At 42.8% G+C, this 21,434-nt stretch overlaps 1 protein-coding gene across 1 annotated transcript in view; it reads right to left on the bottom strand.

Annotated features, from left to right (window-relative positions):
• The window catches only part of zzef1 (zinc finger, ZZ-type with EF hand domain 1), a 29,981-nt gene that overhangs the window by 6,453 nt on the left and 2,094 nt on the right, over positions 1–21,434 (bottom strand). Inside the window, exons 5-52 of the mRNA XM_047330559.1 lie at positions 21,178–21,377; positions 19,668–19,878; positions 19,392–19,508; positions 18,539–18,717; positions 18,219–18,317; positions 18,043–18,134; positions 17,805–17,950; positions 17,414–17,519; positions 16,647–16,865; positions 16,316–16,407; positions 15,999–16,219; positions 15,717–15,850; positions 14,996–15,066; positions 14,783–14,897; positions 14,465–14,630; positions 14,172–14,293; positions 13,955–14,077; positions 12,733–12,902; positions 12,546–12,627; positions 12,248–12,449; positions 11,877–12,004; positions 11,538–11,778; positions 11,318–11,397; positions 11,134–11,224; positions 10,551–11,037; positions 10,297–10,461; positions 9,578–9,697; positions 9,277–9,438; positions 9,010–9,142; positions 8,547–8,685; positions 8,267–8,432; positions 7,901–8,163; positions 7,242–7,414; positions 6,619–6,811; positions 6,352–6,515; positions 5,350–5,630; positions 4,536–4,710; positions 4,308–4,440; positions 3,991–4,217; positions 3,527–3,835; positions 3,347–3,447; positions 3,086–3,221; positions 2,550–2,909; positions 2,262–2,405; positions 1,808–1,976; positions 1,597–1,695; positions 1,311–1,476; positions 220–370 (exon numbers count right to left, since the gene is read on the bottom strand). Of these exons, the coding sequence (XP_047186515.1) occupies positions 220–370; positions 1,311–1,476; positions 1,597–1,695; positions 1,808–1,976; positions 2,262–2,405; positions 2,550–2,909; positions 3,086–3,221; positions 3,347–3,447; positions 3,527–3,835; positions 3,991–4,217; positions 4,308–4,440; positions 4,536–4,710; positions 5,350–5,630; positions 6,352–6,515; positions 6,619–6,811; positions 7,242–7,414; positions 7,901–8,163; positions 8,267–8,432; positions 8,547–8,685; positions 9,010–9,142; positions 9,277–9,438; positions 9,578–9,697; positions 10,297–10,461; positions 10,551–11,037; positions 11,134–11,224; positions 11,318–11,397; positions 11,538–11,778; positions 11,877–12,004; positions 12,248–12,449; positions 12,546–12,627; positions 12,733–12,902; positions 13,955–14,077; positions 14,172–14,293; positions 14,465–14,630; positions 14,783–14,897; positions 14,996–15,066; positions 15,717–15,850; positions 15,999–16,219; positions 16,316–16,407; positions 16,647–16,865; positions 17,414–17,519; positions 17,805–17,950; positions 18,043–18,134; positions 18,219–18,317; positions 18,539–18,717; positions 19,392–19,508; positions 19,668–19,878; positions 21,178–21,377 (8,023 nt within the window). The remainder of the gene's footprint in view (positions 1–219; positions 371–1,310; positions 1,477–1,596; positions 1,696–1,807; positions 1,977–2,261; positions 2,406–2,549; positions 2,910–3,085; positions 3,222–3,346; positions 3,448–3,526; positions 3,836–3,990; positions 4,218–4,307; positions 4,441–4,535; positions 4,711–5,349; positions 5,631–6,351; positions 6,516–6,618; positions 6,812–7,241; positions 7,415–7,900; positions 8,164–8,266; positions 8,433–8,546; positions 8,686–9,009; positions 9,143–9,276; positions 9,439–9,577; positions 9,698–10,296; positions 10,462–10,550; positions 11,038–11,133; positions 11,225–11,317; positions 11,398–11,537; positions 11,779–11,876; positions 12,005–12,247; positions 12,450–12,545; positions 12,628–12,732; positions 12,903–13,954; positions 14,078–14,171; positions 14,294–14,464; positions 14,631–14,782; positions 14,898–14,995; positions 15,067–15,716; positions 15,851–15,998; positions 16,220–16,315; positions 16,408–16,646; positions 16,866–17,413; positions 17,520–17,804; positions 17,951–18,042; positions 18,135–18,218; positions 18,318–18,538; positions 18,718–19,391; positions 19,509–19,667; positions 19,879–21,177; positions 21,378–21,434) is intronic.

Raw genomic sequence — 21,434 nt, 5'->3', positions numbered from 1 at the left:
CACATTTAGTCTTGGTAAATCCATTTTACCTTTTGCCTACAAAGTCAACAATGGTGTCATCACAAGAGAAACAACCGACACCACTAAACAAATACCTAAAATGTCGCTTTGCCACACCTCCAGCATAAAAACAACACTTATACACCACCCCATGTGACCGTTGCATATGTGTAACACAGTGTGTGTGTGTGTGTGTGTGTGTGTGTGCCCATCACTCACAATGGCCCGGGCCTCTGCGATAAAGAAGAGTTCGGTGAGGGCTCTGTGAAGCGGCAGTAGCACAGTGATACTGGTGGGATCCTGGCTCAGGGTGTTTTCCATAGACATGAAGAGCTGCCACAGAGGTCGCAGCAGCGTCAGCTCACAGGCTCTGTTAGACGGGCAATGTGTACACAGGCAGAAAAGTTGTGTTGTGAAAGCTGAAAAAGAGACTTTATCAGTTTTATCATACAATGATCAAAAATTTTGAAACATACAAGAGCAGTAAAGAACGCCTAATGGATGGATATTAATGTTAAGCCACAACGCTATCTATCTGTATGCTGCCGTATGAGCAACAAATATTTACACAGATTCACAATGGTCTGAGGCGCTCTCCGTCCTTTTTTATTAGGAAATCTGTCGTGGTAAACAATTCATATAAAATACTATAATACTCTTTCAAAAGTTAAACTATTGGACCATTGGAAGGAACACTGGGAAGTCCTTTCTCAGTGTAAGTGTGCTGGAGGTTTTTAATTTCCAAGGAAGCTGCTTCCAAACCAGTTGTGGTGTCAAAAGAAAATCCTGCTTGTATGTCCACATCTCAAAACCGGGAAAACATCAACAGCTGAATGACAAAAACAACAGCAAAACACAAAACCTTTCATTCTTGTCATGGATGTCATTCTGTATTGATTTCAGACTTGATAACGTGTTCGCACTCGGCTCTTAAAAAATCGTGTGATGTTGACATTGGGGCCAGAGAGTGGCTAGGTCATTCTTGACGTATGCAAATTTGCAAACACATCCTTTGCCTCATTTCCGTGGTCAATGAACCACGGAACTACACAAGGAATTAATGATGGCTTTTATGCAAACCCTGTGTGGAGATGCAATCCTGCACCTCATGGGAAAAAGATAGAGCTGAGGTAGAAATGTGTACTGGATCATCTTAGCCAAATTTCTATTACTTTGGTCACGGTGGATGGACCTGATGCCCAAGTAAGAATGTTTGTGAATTGTCTATGCACGACTATGTAAGTCTACAGAATTACACTGAAAGAATTTAAAGGAAAGAGATAGAGATGTATAGGCATGGCAGGGCTTACGTCTCGGATTGACACTGCAGAAGGCGGAGCAACAAGTGGATGGCTTTGAGTCTCTGGTTCCCAGTCTGGCGACAGGCCACGCCGACCTGCCACTCCCATATGTCGGCCAGTGGCAGCTGACTGAGCACTTGGTCATCAGCCAACATTTGCTTCAGTATCTCAAACCCTGATTAAATACAATACAATACAAATGTAAGGTTAATCTGCATTTTACTACTAATATTTACTGTTACTGAGGCTGTTTAGCACAAATGTAAAGGTGTGTGTTTGTTCTGATGTAAAGTACCTGTCTGGAATCTTCCTCTGTGGCCTCCTGTCACCGTGAACTTGTAGCCCCACTCCGTGTTGCTCATGTCAGACATAAATCTGTAGTACAGGGTATCACCTGAGAGAAACCCATGCAGCAGATGCATCATGTTGGTAAACATTATTTACATTCTCGCCACTTGGTGAGGAAAATAAATGAATGACTTTTTAAAAAATGTTTAGTTCCTTACCAGGGATCTCAAAATCTGACCATTTTTGAGGAGAGCCGCTGAAATTGTGGACATCCTGGAGGAAATCACTGCTACTGGACATGATGAGCTCATCACAGCCTTCCTCTGTGTAGCAGCGGGAATCAAATTTGACGGAAAGGTAGATAGCCCCTGGGATGTGGACCTTGTCCTGCAGAGAGAAAAGATGGGCACAACAAGGTCTTCAAACTGATTGGAAAAAACAAACACCATAGGAGTTCAGAATACAGAAAAAAACCCACCAAAAACTTCATATAACCTAACCTTAATTTTAATCCATCCTAGTCTTAGCTAATACCATCTGTAGTCAAACAACTTATATTCAGTCACCAGCGCAAAGGCTGATTTTGAGAAATAGAATAATGAACGAGAAGCCATTGAAATGTACAGAAACCACAGCCATGGCCGCTGACAGAAAAAAAAGGAATTTACTCACCTCATAGTTGGTGTTGTTGTCATAGGGGTGTTTGGACTCTCTGATCTGTACGGCCATACCTGGCTCCTCCATGAACTGGCAGCCGGTGAGAGACAGACTGCACAGCATACTCTGGCTGCAACCCTTCAACACCCTCTGGAGAATCTGATCATCAAAAGAATATCCCAATCACATGAATCCACAAAACACTTCCAATGTATCATATGTAAATATCATATTTGGTAGTCCTTGCGTACAGGACAAACTTTAATTTACCACATACTCCACATGCACTTCTTGTTTGCCTACCTTCTCCCAGAGCGGCCTCTCCTCTAGCTGCATCAACATGTCCAGGATGTAGGCCATGTGTGAAGCACCACTCAGTTCCAGGGCCTCCTCGCTCAAGGCAGCCTCTGCAGGCCAGTCAGCCAGCAGCGAGGCCAGCACGTGGCGTGCATACAGCGTTGCGATGGCCTGGTTGACCTTCACCAGATACTGGCGAACCGCCCGATTGCTGCGCACATCCAGCTCCTTGTGCAAAAGAGCTGAGCTTTTGGTGCGCCTCTGCTTGGCGTAGCTGAGTTGCAAGTCACTCTCCGAGTTGGTGATGAGCTTCTGGGCCACTACGTTGAGCTCCTCGGTGGCCTTTTCACAGTGACTGGGTTTAGACTGTGGGAGGAGGGCAATAATGAGGATATGGAGGAAAACATGACATGGAAAAAAAAAACATCTTCAAACTTATCTTATCTCTTCATGTCACCATTAGTAATGTACATACTAGTAAAGTTCCAAAACAACAAGCAGCTGATCATAATGTTTGCTATTAAAAAGTTAGAAAAACTCACAACGCAGGAGACCACAATCATATCCGTGTCAACAGCCTTGGTGTTCCTCTCCTCAGAGCGAGGCCGCCTGCTAGGCTGCCACTTCTGAGCCAGCGTACGGATTGTCTCATCTGTTTTTATCTCTTCTCCATCAAATCTGACACACAGACACAATGCGTAAAGAGGAGGCAGGTTTTTGATTGTACAATTGACCATGGTGGCTCATACATAGAAAATACAGTATATTAGAAAGAAACCCTCTCTGTGAAAGTTGATGCTGACCTCTTCTGCACCTCCAGGAAGAAAGAGTCAGTTCTTTTCATCTGCAACTCGTACATAGCCCGCAGGATGGGCAAAGGGGCATTTAAGGCATCATGGGTGATCTGGCGTTATAAGGATTTTGATTATTACACTATCTTGTAATATGTAGCTGCATGTATTATGAATAGTATTCCTCATCACCTGGAAGCAAATCTTTGTCTCCTCATCGAGACCCTCTAAGGGGTCGGGCCTGTTGACGTCGGCGTCGTCAGCGCAGCAACTGGAGTGGTCCGAGTCGTGCTCCTTCTCCTGCTCCCTTTGGTCTCGCTCAGGGTCCTGGGCCATGGAGTGGATCTCCCTCTTGGAGGAGTACAGCATGATAGAGAGGATCTCGAGATCTCGCAGCAGCCACAGCTTGCTGAAGCCCGTCCCTTTGCTGCACTTCCTCACCAGCAGCTGTGTCAGTCCCGACTGCTGGATGGCGTTCTGAGCTTGCTCCACACCGTGTTTCTAGAGGACAACGAAGAATGAGAAAACTGCTGTTGTATCGTCTATGCCAGTTGTTGTTCCTATACCAGTTCCAGATATTATTGCCCACATGTCAATTTTTTGGAGTGAGGATGAAATACATTAACACGCCACTCCCTCTAGGTCGGGGCAGGTACCTTGAGAGTGTTGTAGAGGCCTTTAAGGGCCAAGGACAGGACCCAGGAAGCCTCCACAGCATCAGGAGAGCCATTATCCTGACTGGTCTGAAGCAGGTGGCCGATGATGGAGGTGAAATTGCTCAAGTAGGGGCTAAGAAGTGTCTTTGGGCATCCCTGGTCCTCGGTCTGCCCTGGGAGGCTGGCTGTAGTGGAGTCCTGAGACTGGATGAGTTGGTAATCCTTCACTATGAAAGAAGAGAAAGCTCAGACGGAGCTAATCCACGTTTATTTCTGACCAATAGCAATGCTGTTGGCAGCGCTACTACGACACTAACCTGTTTTCCTCTTGCGCGTTTTGACGTCCACCACCGCAGCATGGTTCTTTTCTGTGAAGTGCTTGAGCAAAATCATGTTGTGCTGTTCATTGGCGTTGTCGATAAACACCGTCTGTGTGCCCACACACAGCACCTGATAGACAAACATACGAACACAAGACTCACAATTTGGTTTGGAAAGTAAGGAAGCAGTGTACAACCCTATGCAGCGGTATGTTTTCCACCTACCTCGGGGAAGCCCACCAGCACCAGCAGAGTGAAGAGGTTGGTGCGTTTGAGAGTCCGTGGCAGCTGCTGAACGCAGTGGTCGGTGAAGGCAGCGATGACTGGTCTCCACTCAGGACAAGCATTCAGACTGTGCAAAATATCTGCAACCGTGCACGCCCAATCGAGACCGATACGACTGCGCAGGGAGGTAAGAGAAAAGGCGCTTCACATTTCAAAATAACGTTAACAGATGATGGGTGGCAACCGTTTCTTCAACAGCTGACAGTAGTACAAACAACTGCACAAACACCTTTCTGGCAAAGCTTGTTGAAGATGTGTGATAAAGAGAGATTGGCGCCAGTTCTACATCTGTTACTACATTATTTATCACATTATGTTGTTAATGGAGTAAATGTAAATGACACTGGATCAACAAGGGAGAGCGCGTCTTCAATTCACACGGGAATTACTTGAAAAAAGGGGCCTTTTGTAAAACATTTTTATTAAATGTGATAAATATGATCATAGATGGAACATGCAGCCAAAGATCGAAAGGGAAACTTTTATTACTGTTTTTATTGTGGAGTAACAACCACATCGGTGTTTCAACAATGTTGATAATGATAAAAAAAAACTATTGGTCCCACTATGAAAATGTATGAAATTGTATTTTCATTTTTAAAAAAGTTTTTTTTATCAAGGTATGGAAATATCTTGATTAAATCCATGTAGGCTCTAACAAGTGCAAACTTCCTCTTGAATCTGAGTAATCATGAAAATGGATCTTAACAATGAGAAAAAAAAATCCCTGTTATCATCAGGTTCTTTGTTTTACCTGTCTAAACAGACGGCTCCCAGGCTGAACAGCAGCTGAGTGGTCCTCCAACCCTCAGTGTCAGAAGTGCCGCCCTCTCCTTGTGTCAGCAACTCATATTTGTCAGCCAGGGCCTCTGTGACAGCAATGTCGGCCTCCATTGGAGGGATTCGCAGCAGCAGCTGACCCAGTAGTCCCAGGGTGAGGTGGAAGGCCTCATTCAGGGAGCCGGCGTTGGAAATGACTGCCCTGAAAAGCTGGGGCAGGATGGAACTCAGACTGGGCAGACAGAGGGTGCTGCCCTGAGGGTACAAGAAAGAAAAGTAAAATGTTATTTGTAGATACAGTGCATTTGATAAAAGACAGTATAGGATCAAAAATAGTTGGGTAAAAATATTTTGGTGTCTTAACTTGACAAAGTATTCAGGTAGATTTTAGCGTATTTGTTTAATCTGTACATTTCAAATATGTCACTAGTCGGTACTTAAAGGAAATATGTTTTTTTGCTGTGAGTTACATGAAAAAATGCAACATTTGCACATTACATATGAAGCTACAGTCAGCAGCCAGATAGTTAAGTTATTGATAAAGGCCTAAATCACAAACATGCAGCTCTAAAGCTCAATATAAACTTGATGTATCTCATTTGTTTAATCTGTAAAACAAAAAATTGTGATTTCACAGGGGGATTAGTACAGAGACTTTCTGGGGTCTCTGCAGGTGAAGAAGAGACTCTAAAATAGCCATTGTGTCCAGATAAAAATAACATGAGATATATCATGTTAATTTCTCAGCCCTGGAGGTGATGGTAGTAAGATGTGTCTTTTGACAGAACCTGCCAAGCCCTTTCCCCCCACTTTCAGTCTTTATGCTAAGCTAACTGGCTGCAGGATGTATCTTCATATATAATGTACAGACACGTACACAGTATTAATCCTCTTTCCTAAAATGTCAAACTAATTCTTCAGTGACTCACTTTACATTGAATATAAACCGTGAAACTAGCTCTTAGGTTTGACATACAGGCTTGGCTGGTGGCAGCATGGCTGCTAGTAGTCCCAAGATCCTCTCTCTGGAGCATTCTGAAAACACATGCTCCTGGAGGGGAACCTGCGGCAGCCTCTCATCTGTCTCCTTGACAACGTACGATGCTGGGGAGTTGACTGTGCATGGTCCAGATTCTGAAGCTGAGAGTGATGAAAGCACATATGATGTTGATCCAATCAGCAAAGGGACAGTTATAGCAACTAATGGAAAACAGATTCTGTATTAATGGACTTCAGTACTTACGTCTGATCATAGGAGAGAGAGGGTCCTCGCTGGACACAGAGGGTGTCTGGCTCAGACTTGGGGAATCCAGGGTGTCCTGAGTGACCAGCTTCTTTTTCTCTCCATCTCCAGTGCTTGGGGGGCACAACACCTGTGGAGGAGCAGGGGGAGGAGAGCCCAACTCCTTTGCCTTTTTCTCCTTAGATGGTTTATTCTGGTGGAGAGAGGATTACAACATTCGGTTGATTGACATTTCAATAGTATGTGATGTTGGACTGTTAAAATACTATATATTATATAAATATGGTCTAGAACTGAATATATACTCAATATAGATGTATGCAAATTTTGAAACCCCCCTGGGGATATTACAGGCTTTTTTGAAGTAAAAACAAGTAAATACATCCTCAAGCCTATTCTGTTCATGTGCCAATACTTTTTTTCATGAAATGAAAAAAAAACATAATTACAGATCTACTATTGCTCTGAACTCAACAATTATAGATCTGTATGATACAAATATAAGCTTTGAAAATATTTGGGTTTGTTTCGTTTTTTTCTTCCTGCCATCTAAACGATTCACTCCTCAAAAAACGGATCATTCAGTCTCCCTATGGTTCTTTAACATGATTCCTGTTCCTCACCTTGTCCCTGGGAGATGACGGGGAGCAGATTGCTGCAGTGCTGCCAGGGAGAGAGGAGGTGTCAGTCGCGGTACTCAGCTCCTGAGAGGACTCCGGGGAGACTGGACACAGCTCACTGTCAGAAGCCGATTCGTTGGAGGACAGCAGAGCGAGCAAAGCGGACGAACGTAGACCTACACGGAGAAAGGCATAGAAGGGTTCGCCATAAAAGACAAAAACATTCCTAAAAATGCATGTTTGAAGAATCAAAGAAACTATGTGACATATGGATGAAGCCAAGACCTTCAACACTTCTCTCAATTGTTGTGATAAAATACATTGCACACAAGTTCATCAATTCTGTTATTTATTTATTTATCTTTTGAGGAGAACAATAATCTTGTTGCAGATAGTTTGATGAGAAGATCAGTCCTACTCGTGTGTCATTACTGTAGGGTTGCTAGGTGACCAGTCACTGCTCCCAGCGAGGAAATAGTCCACCCACGTCATTGAAGATTTATTCTTTAAAATTTGGGCAGAGCCAGACAAGACCTTATCCCTTGTTTAGAGCCTTTAACCCAGGCTAAGCGGAGAGTCTGCTCGATCTAACATCATATTTAGCATAGACACATGAGGGTGGTATCTTCTCATGCAACTCTATCTCAATGGTATGGACTTACCTTTGCCAGTCTGGCCCTTAAGCAAGCACGCAGTGATGAGCTGGGAGCAGTGTGTCTGCAGGGCGGAGGCCTGGCTCAACACGTTGCTGTCCAACGACTCTCCCTCCATCTTCTTCTCACTGCTCAGTTCGGATGTGTATAGGGCCAAAGCAGCGAACAGGAGCCAGGAGTAGTTGTGGATGTAGGGCTGGATCAGGCGGTGGCGGTCGCTGATTCGTATCGTCACCATGGGGTAGACTGTGATCCGGTGGGTGGGCAGATGGCTTTAGATCGGAATTAATACAAACAAAATTGCGTTAACAATCTGAAGTGAACCACTGCAAAACAAATGTTTAACATCATAAGATTAAACTTCAAATGTGTCACCTGTCAGGATACTTCTTAGAGTTGTAACACCCAAAGCACAAGTCAAAGTCTTCACACACGTTGCAGTTGATCCTGCTGCCTACAATGAGGCCCTGGCAATGGTCACAGGCATATTCCATGTTCACCATCTCGTGGTCGTCCTCGTGGCCCTCGGGCTTGGCACCACCTAGTTAAAAATACGCATCCAACGTTAGGTTTGCTCGAAAGATTTTATCCCACTCCCCTTTAATGCAAGGCGTGTGAGTGTACGAGTGGCGTAGTGCAGCGTGTGTGAGCTCACTGAGGAAGCAGGTCTTGCAGAGGTCCATATCCATGCACTGCAGACATCGGTAGCGGTGCCACGGTGCCATCCTCTCGCAACCGTCGCAGGAGATGACAACATTGAGCAGGTCACAGTAGCGTGCAATGAACATGTGCATCTGGGGATAGAACCAGGCAAATACACAGCATTATCATCAAACTTTCTGACCCCTGCTATGAAAACCATTGCACAGATCCTAGCTCATTAATCTTCGACAAATCTATTCATATATTACATCTTTTTGAAACAACAGATTGTCTTTAAAGGCATTACCTGCAGGCCTACTGTATATCTGCTCTAACAGAGAGTAGAGAAGCACTCGCGGCCAGTCAAGTTAAACAGTGAGTGATTTATTTCCCTGGACAGCTCTGACAAAAGACATTTTTAATGGGCTGCGAACGATTGCACTTTTATATCTTTTATGCGCTTTGATGCACAGTACCTTTCTCCTGTCCTCCATGGAGTCCTCCTCGTCGATTTTGTCGTACCACTTCTCAAACATCCCATCCATACACTCATCCATCCACTCCTGGTTCTTCTTGTAGTCTGCAATCTCGTCTTCCTCCGTCCATTGACTTTAGAGGAATTAAAACCACAGAAAAAGTCAAATCATCTTAATCTAAGTGGCAGCAATTTTAGTGAGACTATTTAACATCTTGTAAAAGATGTGAGTGTGGTGCCTTATTTTCTGAGGTGAGTCCGTATTTACCTGATGGCAATGTCGTGAACACTGATGTTCTCCTGGGACATGCTGAGCAGGAGGTCAGGAAGCTCGATGTTCAGAAAGAGAGGTAGGTCGTGAACCTCCCAGCTCATGTCGAGAAGGTGCAGCAAGCAGGTCTGCACACATGACAGGGCTGGCAGCAGAGCTCTGGAGAGCAGAGATGGGTGTCAGGTTATACCGCTGCACATACTCTTTGAATTACACTAATCACTGCTGCGGTTGCGTTTTAACTTCTTTTAAATGTAGTTATGAGTGCACATGGTGGGTTGCAAGGATAAGATCTTACTTCTCATTGAGGCTGCTGAAGCCTTGTACCGCCTCCACAAGCATGAGCACCAAGTGATGGTAGGAACGCCTCACCTCCTCTCCGAGCTTCTGCCCACTGTCTGACAACTGGGAGAAATAACTGAAAAGAGCAAAGCAAAGGAAAATCTTGAGAGAAAATCCAAAGGCACAACTGATATTGGTGACTACTAACAAAAAAGAGACATATGGCACTTTCATTATAATCATTTTTAGCATTTCACAAATGAGAGTATAGTCATGCAACAATGTTAAAAATCACAATTATTTATTTATTGATTACTTTCTATTTTAGTATTAAATGCCTAATGAAATGAAAAATAAATGTTTCCAAATTGAATCCTGTGTACGACATACACATACATACATAACATTATTATTTAATTAATCTCTTGTTACCTAAATATGTGTCAAAAAACAATTGTATTAGAGTATATAGAGTATTTTTCACATCTAAATCCCTGTCTTTTCTCCGAAGTTAAAACTGTGCGATGACTGCACTATGAAGTTTACTAACTTTGCATCTGATGATAATGCTTTCTCCATTAATTTTTTTACCTTTCTCCCAATGCCATGTTTACAGTAGCCCATAACGCACAAATATGCAGAATCAAAAAGAACTCCGACATCTTTTTCACAGGGTCTTTGACATACACCATAGAAAATTGACTGTTGAGCTGTAAAGACTTCCTACGGATATACCTGGTGAAGTCTTTCTGACATGCCAGCAGCTCCTGTAGGAACAAGATGCAGGGGGCTTGGAAGAGGTGTGGCTTTCCCAGGGAATGCAAACACTGCTGAACCATCTCCAGGACCTTGCACACACTCAGAGCCTGGGCTTTGTTCAGGGACAGTGTCTGCAGAATGCTACAAGGACAAGAGTTGGATTACTTTACCCTGAATGGTAGAAATAACACTAATGTAAAATGCAAAATAGAGGACAAGAGGTCAGTAACCTTGCAGTTGTGAGAGCCTGGTCCCTTATAAAGTTTACGATGTGTTTGAGTATTGGGTAGCGATCCTTGATAGATGAGGTCATGCGGGGCTCTTCTATAGATCGACAGGACAGAAGGCGTAGGCGTGCTCGACTGAATGGGGGTTTACGGGGCAAGGCAGAGGGCGAGGCTGGCTCTCCTGGCTGGGGTGAAAGGCTCTCCGTGGAGCCTCTGTGACCTTGCTTACTGTGTCCACAAGAAGCTGGAATTTGGGCTTGGGCACCGGGAGAGTTGCACTGTCCTACCCTGGCCTCGCCACCTTCCTCGGCGCCTGCATTCTGAGGTCCCGGAGAGGAGCTGGCCTGGAAATCCCCTTCCGAGATCGAACTTGAGCGGAAGAGTGGCGCACTGCTGCCCTCTGCTGCTTTGAAAGAGTCAGTGTCCTGGCATGTGACTCCACACGGGGCAAATCTGAACAGCAAGAGGCTCTTCTCAATACACATCTCAGCTAGAGAGAAACAAAATGACAGGAGTCAAAAAAAGTAATATAGAGGATATGACAGAGTCAGGTGGGATTTGGTTTTACATTTGCAGGTGTACTTACCTAATGTATCCATGGTAACCTCATCGGGAACCCCTTCTTTGTCATCAGGAACATTCATCTTGCCTACAAGGTATCTCTGCTTCATCTCCAGCTGACAGGAAGAAAATGCACAATAGTCCAGTTACACAATTGAATATAAATTCTGCAGCAGATAATCAACAGAAATGTCAATTCTGTCACTCACCATCCACGTTCTGATGCTGTCTGCTAATGAATACACCAGCACGAACTCTTCACTTAGACAGGACTTGCAGTCCTGATTAACTACACGTTAGAAGTCAAAACAAAAAAGGGAAATGAGTGAGTCAATCAAGTGACTTGACCATGCAGAAGTACAGGGTTAAAAAAACATTAAGAAGAGAACCGCTTTTGCTTTGCAACCACTAAATATAGCCAAGCATTACCATAGGTCTTCAGGGCATGGTTGAGGGTTGGCGTGTGGTACACCATGGCTGCCCAAATGGAATTCACGGCTTGATCCGTCTTTGACCCGGCAGCTATCTCATTCCTCAATGTCTGTTTTTTGCAGGAGTGCATGAGTTTCCTCATCAGCTCCGTTCTACTGTCCGTCAGTTCCTGAGAGGGGTTCCATCGAGCAAAGTCCTCCAGGAAGCTCTTTAACTCCTCAAAAGACCATGTGTTTGTCTACCACACAAGAAAAACCATGTGTGATTAGAAAAGGCAATAATGTAATGCTTTGAAAAGTACTTCTACGTAACTGGATGACGCAAACGTGACCATACCTGCTCTGTGGGTGTTTTAGTCTGATTGGTTATTTCACACAGTCCATGTCGCAGGATGGGTTTCCATAAAGGAGACGCCTGAACATGGGACATTTTCCCCGATGGAAGCTCTTTTATAGTGCGTACCTCTGGAATAGACAGTATGTTAGTATTTCAATCTGTCATCAAGAGTCTGCAAAATGTTTCGGTAACATATAACTCTGAAGCGTTCTGAAATTAATTAAAGTCAAATATGTTTAAATATGTTTGTAAGACGTGTTTCTGTAAGATCAAAAGATAAGAAATGTTCTGACCGTGTTCCAACATGGTAATTTCCCAAACTACACTGAGAAAAACTTTGTTGGATAAAGGTTGGTGGAAAACAGTTTTACCATGAGGGGATTTCAGTGCCAGAGTTCTAGATGCAAGTCGACCCATCAGGCGAGCCACCAGCAGCTGCAAGTCCGACATCCAAGAAATGGTGATGTCTGGCAGACCCAGGGCTGTCACGGTGAACTTGTATCCCCATTCGTTATTACTGCTGTCAGAGTGGAAGAGGAACTGGAGCTGAGGGCCAGCGTCAAATGTCACTTTCTAAAGGGGCAAACAAAAACAATAGACACATGTAAAATAATTTAGCAACAACAATATTTCACATGGAGATAAATTCAGTTGTTTCCCATATCGTACCTTTGGCCACTTCTCCGATCCAACTTTCATATCATAGCGGACCTTGCCACCTCTGGAATCTGTGAACTCTAGGTAGTCGTATCTGTGAATATCAATGGCCCAGAGGATGGGTAAGTAAAATCCTCACCAAGGATTATAAAAAAAAAGAAGGAAAGAATAATAATCAAATCATTTTTACATAGGTTACCTTTTCTCGGTCTCACAGCGTTCATCAAACTCCACCTCGAAGGAGGTAGCGCCAGGGCAGGCGAAGATGCTGGTCTCGTGGCGGCTGTTCTCATAGTTGTGAGGCGACTCCATCTTCCAGTTCCTCAGCACAACCGGCTGCTGCGGCTGGTGCCAGCTCTCCTGATCCCCCTAACACAGCAGTGAAGTGGTGTGCAGTTAATGTCTGTTACACTTAGTGGTAGAACAGTACATTGACTCAAGTGCTTTACTTAAATTTGCTGTACTTCCCTTGAGTATATTTATCTTACAGATACAGATTACTTTGTTTATAAAGATTTTATGTGCAAAAAATATGAATTAAAGAATATAATGCAAATAGATTAAAATTAGTTCAAATTAGATCCACCATTACCACCTACACCAGTAAGAATATACTTAAACATTGATGCATTCGTAAATATCCAATATGCTCTAATATGTAACATTATAATATGTACATTTTAGAGTTTTACTTGCATGCGATTTTTTTTAATGCAGGACTTTTATATGAAATATAGTATTGATATATTGCAGTATTGCTACTTTTACTTTAGTAAAGAACCTGAAAACCTCTACCACCACTAGGCCTGTCATAATAACTACTTACTGTTGCACGATATATTGTCCCAGAAATTATTGCAATTAACAATATTATTGTCATTTTAAAAGCATTTTTTGATACTGAATCATGTGAGCTTGCAGTATAGGCCTATTGGTCATTGAGCGGGCAAAGTCCTATACGATTTTTGTTGCTGCTCAGAGAAATGTTATCTAAAGTTTAAGCTTGTGTTTAGGCCTGGACAAAAAAAAAAGAAGCAATTTGAAGCCTTAAGGAAAAGAAAAAGAAATCCCTATTTTCTAACAATTTTATGGACCAAACCAGTAATTGATTAATCTTCGAATGAGAACAGATGAGAGGATAGAAGCAGCTAGACTTGCTGGACTGTTGTTGACATTCATTCTTATGTCAACAAAAACGTATGTAGACACAATGGCTATTATCCAGGTCAATAAAAATGATTAAGTTCACATTCATGTATCCTACAATAAGTCGATAACGTAATTATCGTGACAGGCCTTACCACCACTGGTTACAGTAGTGTTGCTGTACTTCACCTTTCCACTACACTCATGAGTTGAGAAGGGAAGCTGTATACATGTAAGTTCCAGTGCATTGACATCTCAGGTCAGAGTGGACTGACCTTAGAAAATATGTCTCCAGTGTCACTGGATAGGCCTTTGAGTAGCTCGACCAGAGAGGAGAAGCTCTTCAGCAGCACACTGTGAGGGATGTCCAAAGAGCACAGCTCCAGGAGGAAGATCATCTGACAGGAGCACAACACATAGTATTCAGATTCATTCAGCACAGACAACTGTAGCATTGTGCGAGAGGGCAATTCAAGGTAATCGGTGTAATACCAGTTGTCTGAAGACTGTGGCTAGGATGGAGCTGCCAAGTTTGTCGGTGATTTCCGCACTGGTGTATCGCTTCAGCAGGGAACCAAGGATCGCCTTGATGCTTTCCAAGAACTGATCCACATCTATTGAGAGAGCAGGTTGAGATTAATCTTTGATTCTTGTCCATGAACGTTACCTAGCAAATTAGACTCAAGCTATTTCGTTCTTTTGGATCACACTAGACCGATCATCATCAGGCTGTGTGCTCTTATACTTTGTGTCAGCAGCAGTGCAACATTGTCACCGTGTCTCACATTTTAGTAGTATATCTCTCGCCAACTCCATAGCGATAGCTGTGGAAGTTCCTCCTTTGAGCTGCAGGTAGCACCAGGAGAGCAGACTACCCTGCAGTGCCCAGAACAAGGACAACAACACCGCCCTGCTGGCTCCACTGCTCTCATCCACAATCATGACTTCACACTGAGAGATGGGAGAACAAGGAGAAACATTAGAAAAGCAGATAGAAACATGTGGTTTCACATCAAGGCATTAAGAGATCAAACATATGAAAAATGTTGAAACACTTGATACGTGTTTCAACATACACTGTGTGTGTAGGACAGAGGTGTCACCTCTCTTGTTGCCACCAGTAGCAGTGTCTCCATGACTGACAGTATGGGGCTGATATCAAAGTCTGAGGGAGCTCCTTTAGGTGGGAGCAGGAGGAGGCCACTCGGATCCTGGTCACTGCATAGAGATGATAGAAGTGTTACTGATTCTTAGTGATGTGAGAGTGCGCAAGCATATGATGATGCATTTACAGCACATATCTGCGGTATGCTTACCTGAAGTAATTACAAAGTGATGCAAACGTCACCTTTACTGACTCTGGCTGATCCTCTTCAGTAATATGTTTCTGTAAAAACAGAGTATTATTCAAATCATCATCATCATTATATTGTTCTTCTTCTTATCCTCATTATTATAGTGCTCTGTGTGTGGACAGATATCGACCAAACTTGGTGGGTATCTCCAGATGAAAAACGTATTTTCCAAGATATATCCACAAATAATAGAGCAACAATCTAAAAGGTTATATTGATTAGAAAACTATTCCCCATCGTACGATAAGTGACATCATGAAGAAGTCCGAAAATTACGTCATGCATTGTTCAAAAATGCAATTTTCTTTTAGGTTTCTCTGCATCCTATAGGACTATAGACCCGACCTAAAGCTCATGAAGATGAAAAAATAATAATTTCTCAAATATGGTAGGTATTCCAGAAAATGACATAATTTAGTTAAGTATTCCTTTACTTTTGCAATACTTTTGCAATAACAATAGCCCTTGGGAGCCCTGGGGTGTTTTGGAATGCTTTTCAGTTTACGTTTATAAACCACATTCAAAGAAATGTTAGTCAATGTTTCTATGTCTTTGTTTCTTCAATTCTGAATCTTCTGTATCTTTTTTTTAGCATTCAGCACAACATTGCCTATATGACCAGACACAAATTTGTATCGTTAATATGTAGACAAAGTTCCTTACACTGTTTTTATAAACTCACCATCATGTGGAAGAGTTTGTCCCGCCGGACGTGTTTATCAGGGAAGAAAACAGCAGCTCCATTGAGAATGGCCTTGACTGCTTCCTTGTGCAAAGCTTTTTCCACCAAAGTTTCCCCTTCTGGACCATCCACAACTAAAACACAAACATAATAAATATAATCACTACAAAGATTTTCACAAATTTTTACACATCAATCATGACAAGCTAATACCATCCAATGAGTTTCTTCAGAAAAATCAAACTTCTACTCCCTGTTGTATGAAGATGGACAGGTTCTTACTTAGGCAGAGGTGAGTGTAGAGCTCTGACACGGCCCTGACAGAGTCATTCAGTGGCTCTGCACTGCTGGACGTGGATGGACAAGCGGCTGCTGTGGCTCCCTCATCGGGCCCGCTGCTCTCCTCTGGGCCGTGGGACTCCAGAGGGTTGGGCAGCATGGGGAAACAGTTCTGCATCAGCTGGAGCAGCAGAACTCTGCTCTTCAACACCTCCTCCCCGTCACTGAGACAAACACATAAACTCTGTTACAGATCAGATCTTAATATGTCTGCTACCGACGACTGGGCCTGAGCATATGGATACACTACTATTACTCACATCTCCCTGAGTTTTCTATAGAAGTTCCAGAAAAGGTTGAGGCTGAGGCCACTGAAGTCAAGGAGATACTTCTGCTTGAAGTGAGAGGCATCCTACAGACACAGGTGTGAAAAGAGGATGTTTCTGCTTGTTCTCCATCTTACTAAATGTTAAGTCATTTCAAAGAGTGGGGTTAAAAAAATGTTGGACGACTTTCTCCATTGATCTTTTGGTCTGAGTTGTGCCATGATCCAATTGAGCAAATGTCCCACAAATATAACATGGTGAGACACAATATATCATATGGTGTTAGTTATTGAATTATGACATTTAATGGCAATCATACAGTTACCATGTCACGTGTAAGCTGTTGAATGAAGAACAGGGTCTTGTTAAGTAGACAAAGGCCGGTGACGGTGTCGCGGTCAATGCTTTCTCCCTCTGAACTGAGGTCATCCAGGTCTCCCAGCTTCTCTGCCCCGGGGCACAGGTAGCCACTGAAGCTGATGGCCTGCACACCGAGGCGCTCAGCGGAGTCCTGCCTGGTGCAGAGCAATTTCACCATCAGGAACTGGGAAGGCAAGCAAACAGAGGTTGTTACTGAAGAGAGAATACTTTACATTATGTTCCCATATGTATGCTTTAATTTCAAGAGGGGTCAAATGAGAAAGCAGGGGCACTATAGTTTTTTGCAAACATTAATCAAATAAAAAGGAAATGGTGCATCTGCTGGGGACCGTTTTCAGCTACTGTCAAAAATAACCTTGAATGCCTCTGTTTTTTGGAAATTTCCCACAGCACAACAATATGGGTCAATGATATGTATTTAACAGTTTTTGTAAAACAATGGAGCTCAAAGGCATAGTGTAATATAATGTAGAGTAATATGTTTGAAATACACAAAAATATCCACTTGTAGGATCAGTTCATTTTGAAGTTGTTTGTTTTTTTACAATGGGATCTGACCAAAAGAAAAATATTCAATACGATCTTATCAAATATCTACTAAGGAGTAACTGTTTTGGGGGTAAAATAAAAACCAAAAATGTAAAGTACTGTGGTTCATATGATTGAAGGGTACAAACAACAATTATAATTTTAACTTGATGCAGGGTGTACCTTTGCAACTCGACACTGCTGCAGCTTGATCTCCACGTCGTTCCAGTCCTCCTCAAGCTCAAACCAGCCAATCGGCTCGTCCTCGGACTGTGCTGGAATCCTCACACTGCAGGTCAGGTGACAGCATGGTGTGTCAGCCATTCACATAAACCACTAAGGCAGACCCCCACACTGCTGAGGGGTATCCACCACACAGGAAAAACTACTTGCAGCTTTGTACCCTAATCTCATTAGATTAGACGGATATTCAGCACCATGAACTATTAAGTAGTTGTTTGCTAAACATAGCTAATTAGCTGTGTGAGTGTTTCAACTTGGGTTATAAAACCAAAAGCCCACTAAATTGAAATAAGGAATGATTTAACTCAAACAGCTGCTGATGGATCCTTACTTGTCTTGTACGAACTCTTTGTAGTCCTTATAGTCCCACGCGTCATATTTTTTGAACCTCTTGAAATGTTTCTCTGCATCAAAAGGGTTTTCCTCTTTGTATGCAAACACCAAACCGCATTTTGCACCAATGGCTCCTTTTCGCACCTTATCACACAAAAGAACAAGTGTTATGTACAGTACACCCTTCATCACTGTCTGTGTCATCCCAAATCCTGTTAAATCATAGGGAGCCTCACTTTGATCTTCATCTGAGTGACCTGGAAGTTGCTCTGGTCCTCTGTCGACAGGATCACACTGGCTTTCTTCCTGCCGCTCTCTGTGAGAAAACCTGAGGAGGAACAAACATTCAGTTTGGGGGTGCATGTTTACACTGCATCCAAACCAGAGAAAAATGTATTGGTGTCAGTTGTACCGTCTCCAAGGGAAGATTCTGTGAGCATGTTCTCTGGTCCCGATTTCTCCTCTTTACTCTTCACGTCACAGGCCTGTAGGTGCAGCTGGAGGGGCTTCCCTGCAATACGACATAAATCATTATGACTTCTATAACACCATTGTTAATCATTTGATCTTGTTCCAAACAGTTTATAATCCAATTCATACTTAGCATTTCCATTTTCCCCTGCATAGTCCACTAATGCATCTCCTCCATATCAGCTAAGCACTTTCTCTCCCGAGTCTATGGTTTCAAATGTCCACGTGAAAATTAGGGTAAAGGAGGGTTGGATATGTTACCGTTGCGGTAGAGGAGTCGCAGCCTAACGGAGCCCATAGACGCGATGAGGGAGGAGGCCTTGTACTCTGTCTCTAAATGATCGCTGAGGCAGGACAAGGCCTGCAGCACTTTTGCCACGCTGCCTCTGGCTAGAGCGAAGGCCAGGAGTGTCAGTTCAGCATTAGGACTCACACAGCAGCTACACAGGAGCAATGGAGCAAAACATAAGTTAGTTTTGGGATGCATTTAGTCATATTACATAATCCTTCATGTCTCCATATCAGGTTTCCATTTGTATTTTGGCCTTAGTATATATTAGTGCATGGTCATATATGAAATTTTGGTCCAAGTCAGTCTTAACACAATGCTTACATGCCCAATTTAACACGACACAAATATTATTTCAATTATTTCGTATCCATGATTATCCATCGATTAAACCACAACTTATTCCTGTGTTTTGCCTTAGGGCAGAAATGTGGACTCGTCACCATTTGCTCTAAATAAGATTACTATTTTCAAAACTGAGAAAAACTATGTGAAGGTTTCATGAATCATCTGACTAAAATAGGGTTAAATTCATTACAGCAAAAGAAGTTAAGACAAATAATGTCCATAGCATTACTGCTCACAATAACATGATATTATCTGACTGTTGAGATTATTTCAGTCAAGTTCTTGCTGCTACTGTTGATTAAGATCACAACTGAAGGATTTACAGTAAATTGAATGTAGTGCAAACGGAAAAGCGTCATCTCCCCACACAATCAATACTTTGATTTTAATCTGTTTGCATTGTGACGGTGTCTGCATTATGAGCTCAGTGTGGCAGTGATAGAGGAGTGTGCTGATGTAAGTGCTTCAGGTCATTACTCAGCTATCCTGAGAAGAAATCCATCCACCTCCTCAAGGATGTTCAAAGAGAAGAACTTGGGGAACTCGGTGGACGAAGGTGTTAGGGACAGCGGCGGCATGTGCCGTAAGGCTTTTCTAGAGAGAGAGAGAACAGAAAGAACCTTAAAACACAAGCACTAACGGAACAAATCACTACATCTGACAGGAGAACTGAAACATCCTATAGTTCATTACTTGATTGTTTGGTTTTTTTAAAACATGCATTATGCAAAAGCATGAGTAAGTGCGTCTTACTGTGTGCTCTGAAGGACGGTTTGAGCCAGTGCAGGGTTTGTCTCCATGGAGGCAGTGACCAAGGAGGTGAGGAGAGACAGGTACCAGATGGCCGAAGCATCCGAAACAGACACCTCTTTACTCTTGGTAATCTGATAGCCAAGAGTCTTCAAGCCATGAATCCGTGTGTCACACCCATCGCTCAGGCACCGCTTAATGTTGATTTGGATGTCTGGGGTTTGGTGAGGGAGACAATGTGGTTATAACAGACTAATGGAATACGGCGTACAAAAATGGCGTAGTCTTCGCTTCATCTTATGAGACGGTTATAAAATAGATGTTGACAAAGGGGTAAAATCTGGCAAATCAATCACAGCAAAAAGCACATTGCAACTTACACAACATAAAGCTGTGACTGATTTGGCCAATTTTTGTTTGTTTGTTTGTTTTTTCTTTTCTTTTCTTATTTTATCCTGGCCATGAGCACTAAATTACACACAATTTACAAAAAAACAACTAATACAATGACAAAATGATACATGGCAACAATATTCTACAATTATAAGATCATCATAATATATATGTGAAGAGCAGAATAAGCAGAAAAACAATAAATAAGTAAGTAATTAATACACATCTAGAGTAAAATAACATTTTAAAATTGCCTGGACCCTTTGTTGGCAGTGTGGACTCAGTTGCCCGCAGCTACCACAACAAATGTATCATTTAAATATTAAACTTTCCCAAGCTTAAGTAAGAACATCACATCTTTAAGCCATGCAGAGATGGCGAGGGACTGTGCTGACGTCCACTTAGGAGGCTTTTAGAGTTTTAAAGACTTTTAGAGTTTAAAAGACTATGGATTTCAAAACGTTGAATTGTATGAGCACAAGAGGTGGTAGTAAATCACCTCATCCCACCATTCCTCAGTGACATTAACCATCATATCCTGTGCCTAAGCAGTTTGTATCTTGTTTAAAATGTGTACACCCAGCGACAACAGCAGCGAATAAATGTAGGAAACGGCCACGCTCTGTCAGGGCAGTACAGTTATTAGATCATTCCTCCATTGTTTGGGAGGTAAGAGCAGCAAAGACAGGAAAACTGGAGGAAACATATAGCCTCATCTGAAAGTCGTGGAAAAGAGGAGATGAAGGTAGAGAGAATTTAGAGGCCAAGGTGGGGAAGCTAGCAAAAGTGTAATTTACAAATAGGTCATGGATTGTCTTTATATCTTTCTTTTTACTGCTAATATGTACCATTTTAATCTTGCAGTGTGAACTTGCTAACATCTTTTGACTGAACTAGAGGATTACTGGTAAAGCCGGACTAACTTGGAGAGGGGAGTACAGTAAAGCAGGGAGTGACGTAGAAGTAAGAGATTGGCACTTAAATCCTCCGCTTACTTTGCATCTCTGTGGAAGAAATCTACTCAATCTGGGTACCTGCCCTCACCAGATGAAATAAGCAACAGTTTGGTTAATTGATCCAGAAAGGATTCGGTTAGAAAGAATGGCGGGTAGTGACTCACAGGGGTGTGTGATGTTTGCATTCTCCAGTAGAGCTACGTAGCCTGTGACATTGCTGGGGATGCGTATGTCTCTGATTTCCTGCAGCGAACGCCGGTTTTTCCCCACAGCCACTGAGACCAGCTGAGGCATGTAGCTGTGGTCATTTGAAGCCACAGCAATGGCCAGTCTTCTCAAAACCACATCGGGCTTCATTTTCAATCTGAGAAACGGAAAGAGATGGGTTCCCACCTTAAAATTGATGATATGCATATGGTCT

Source organism: Scophthalmus maximus, chromosome 2 (genome assembly GCF_022379125.1).
Source record: "Scophthalmus maximus strain ysfricsl-2021 chromosome 2, ASM2237912v1, whole genome shotgun sequence".
NCBI lineage: Eukaryota > Metazoa > Chordata > Actinopteri > Pleuronectiformes > Scophthalmidae > Scophthalmus > Scophthalmus maximus.
The sequence above is the reverse complement of the archived record's forward strand: the minus strand, read 5'-3'. Positions and strand labels throughout refer to the sequence as shown.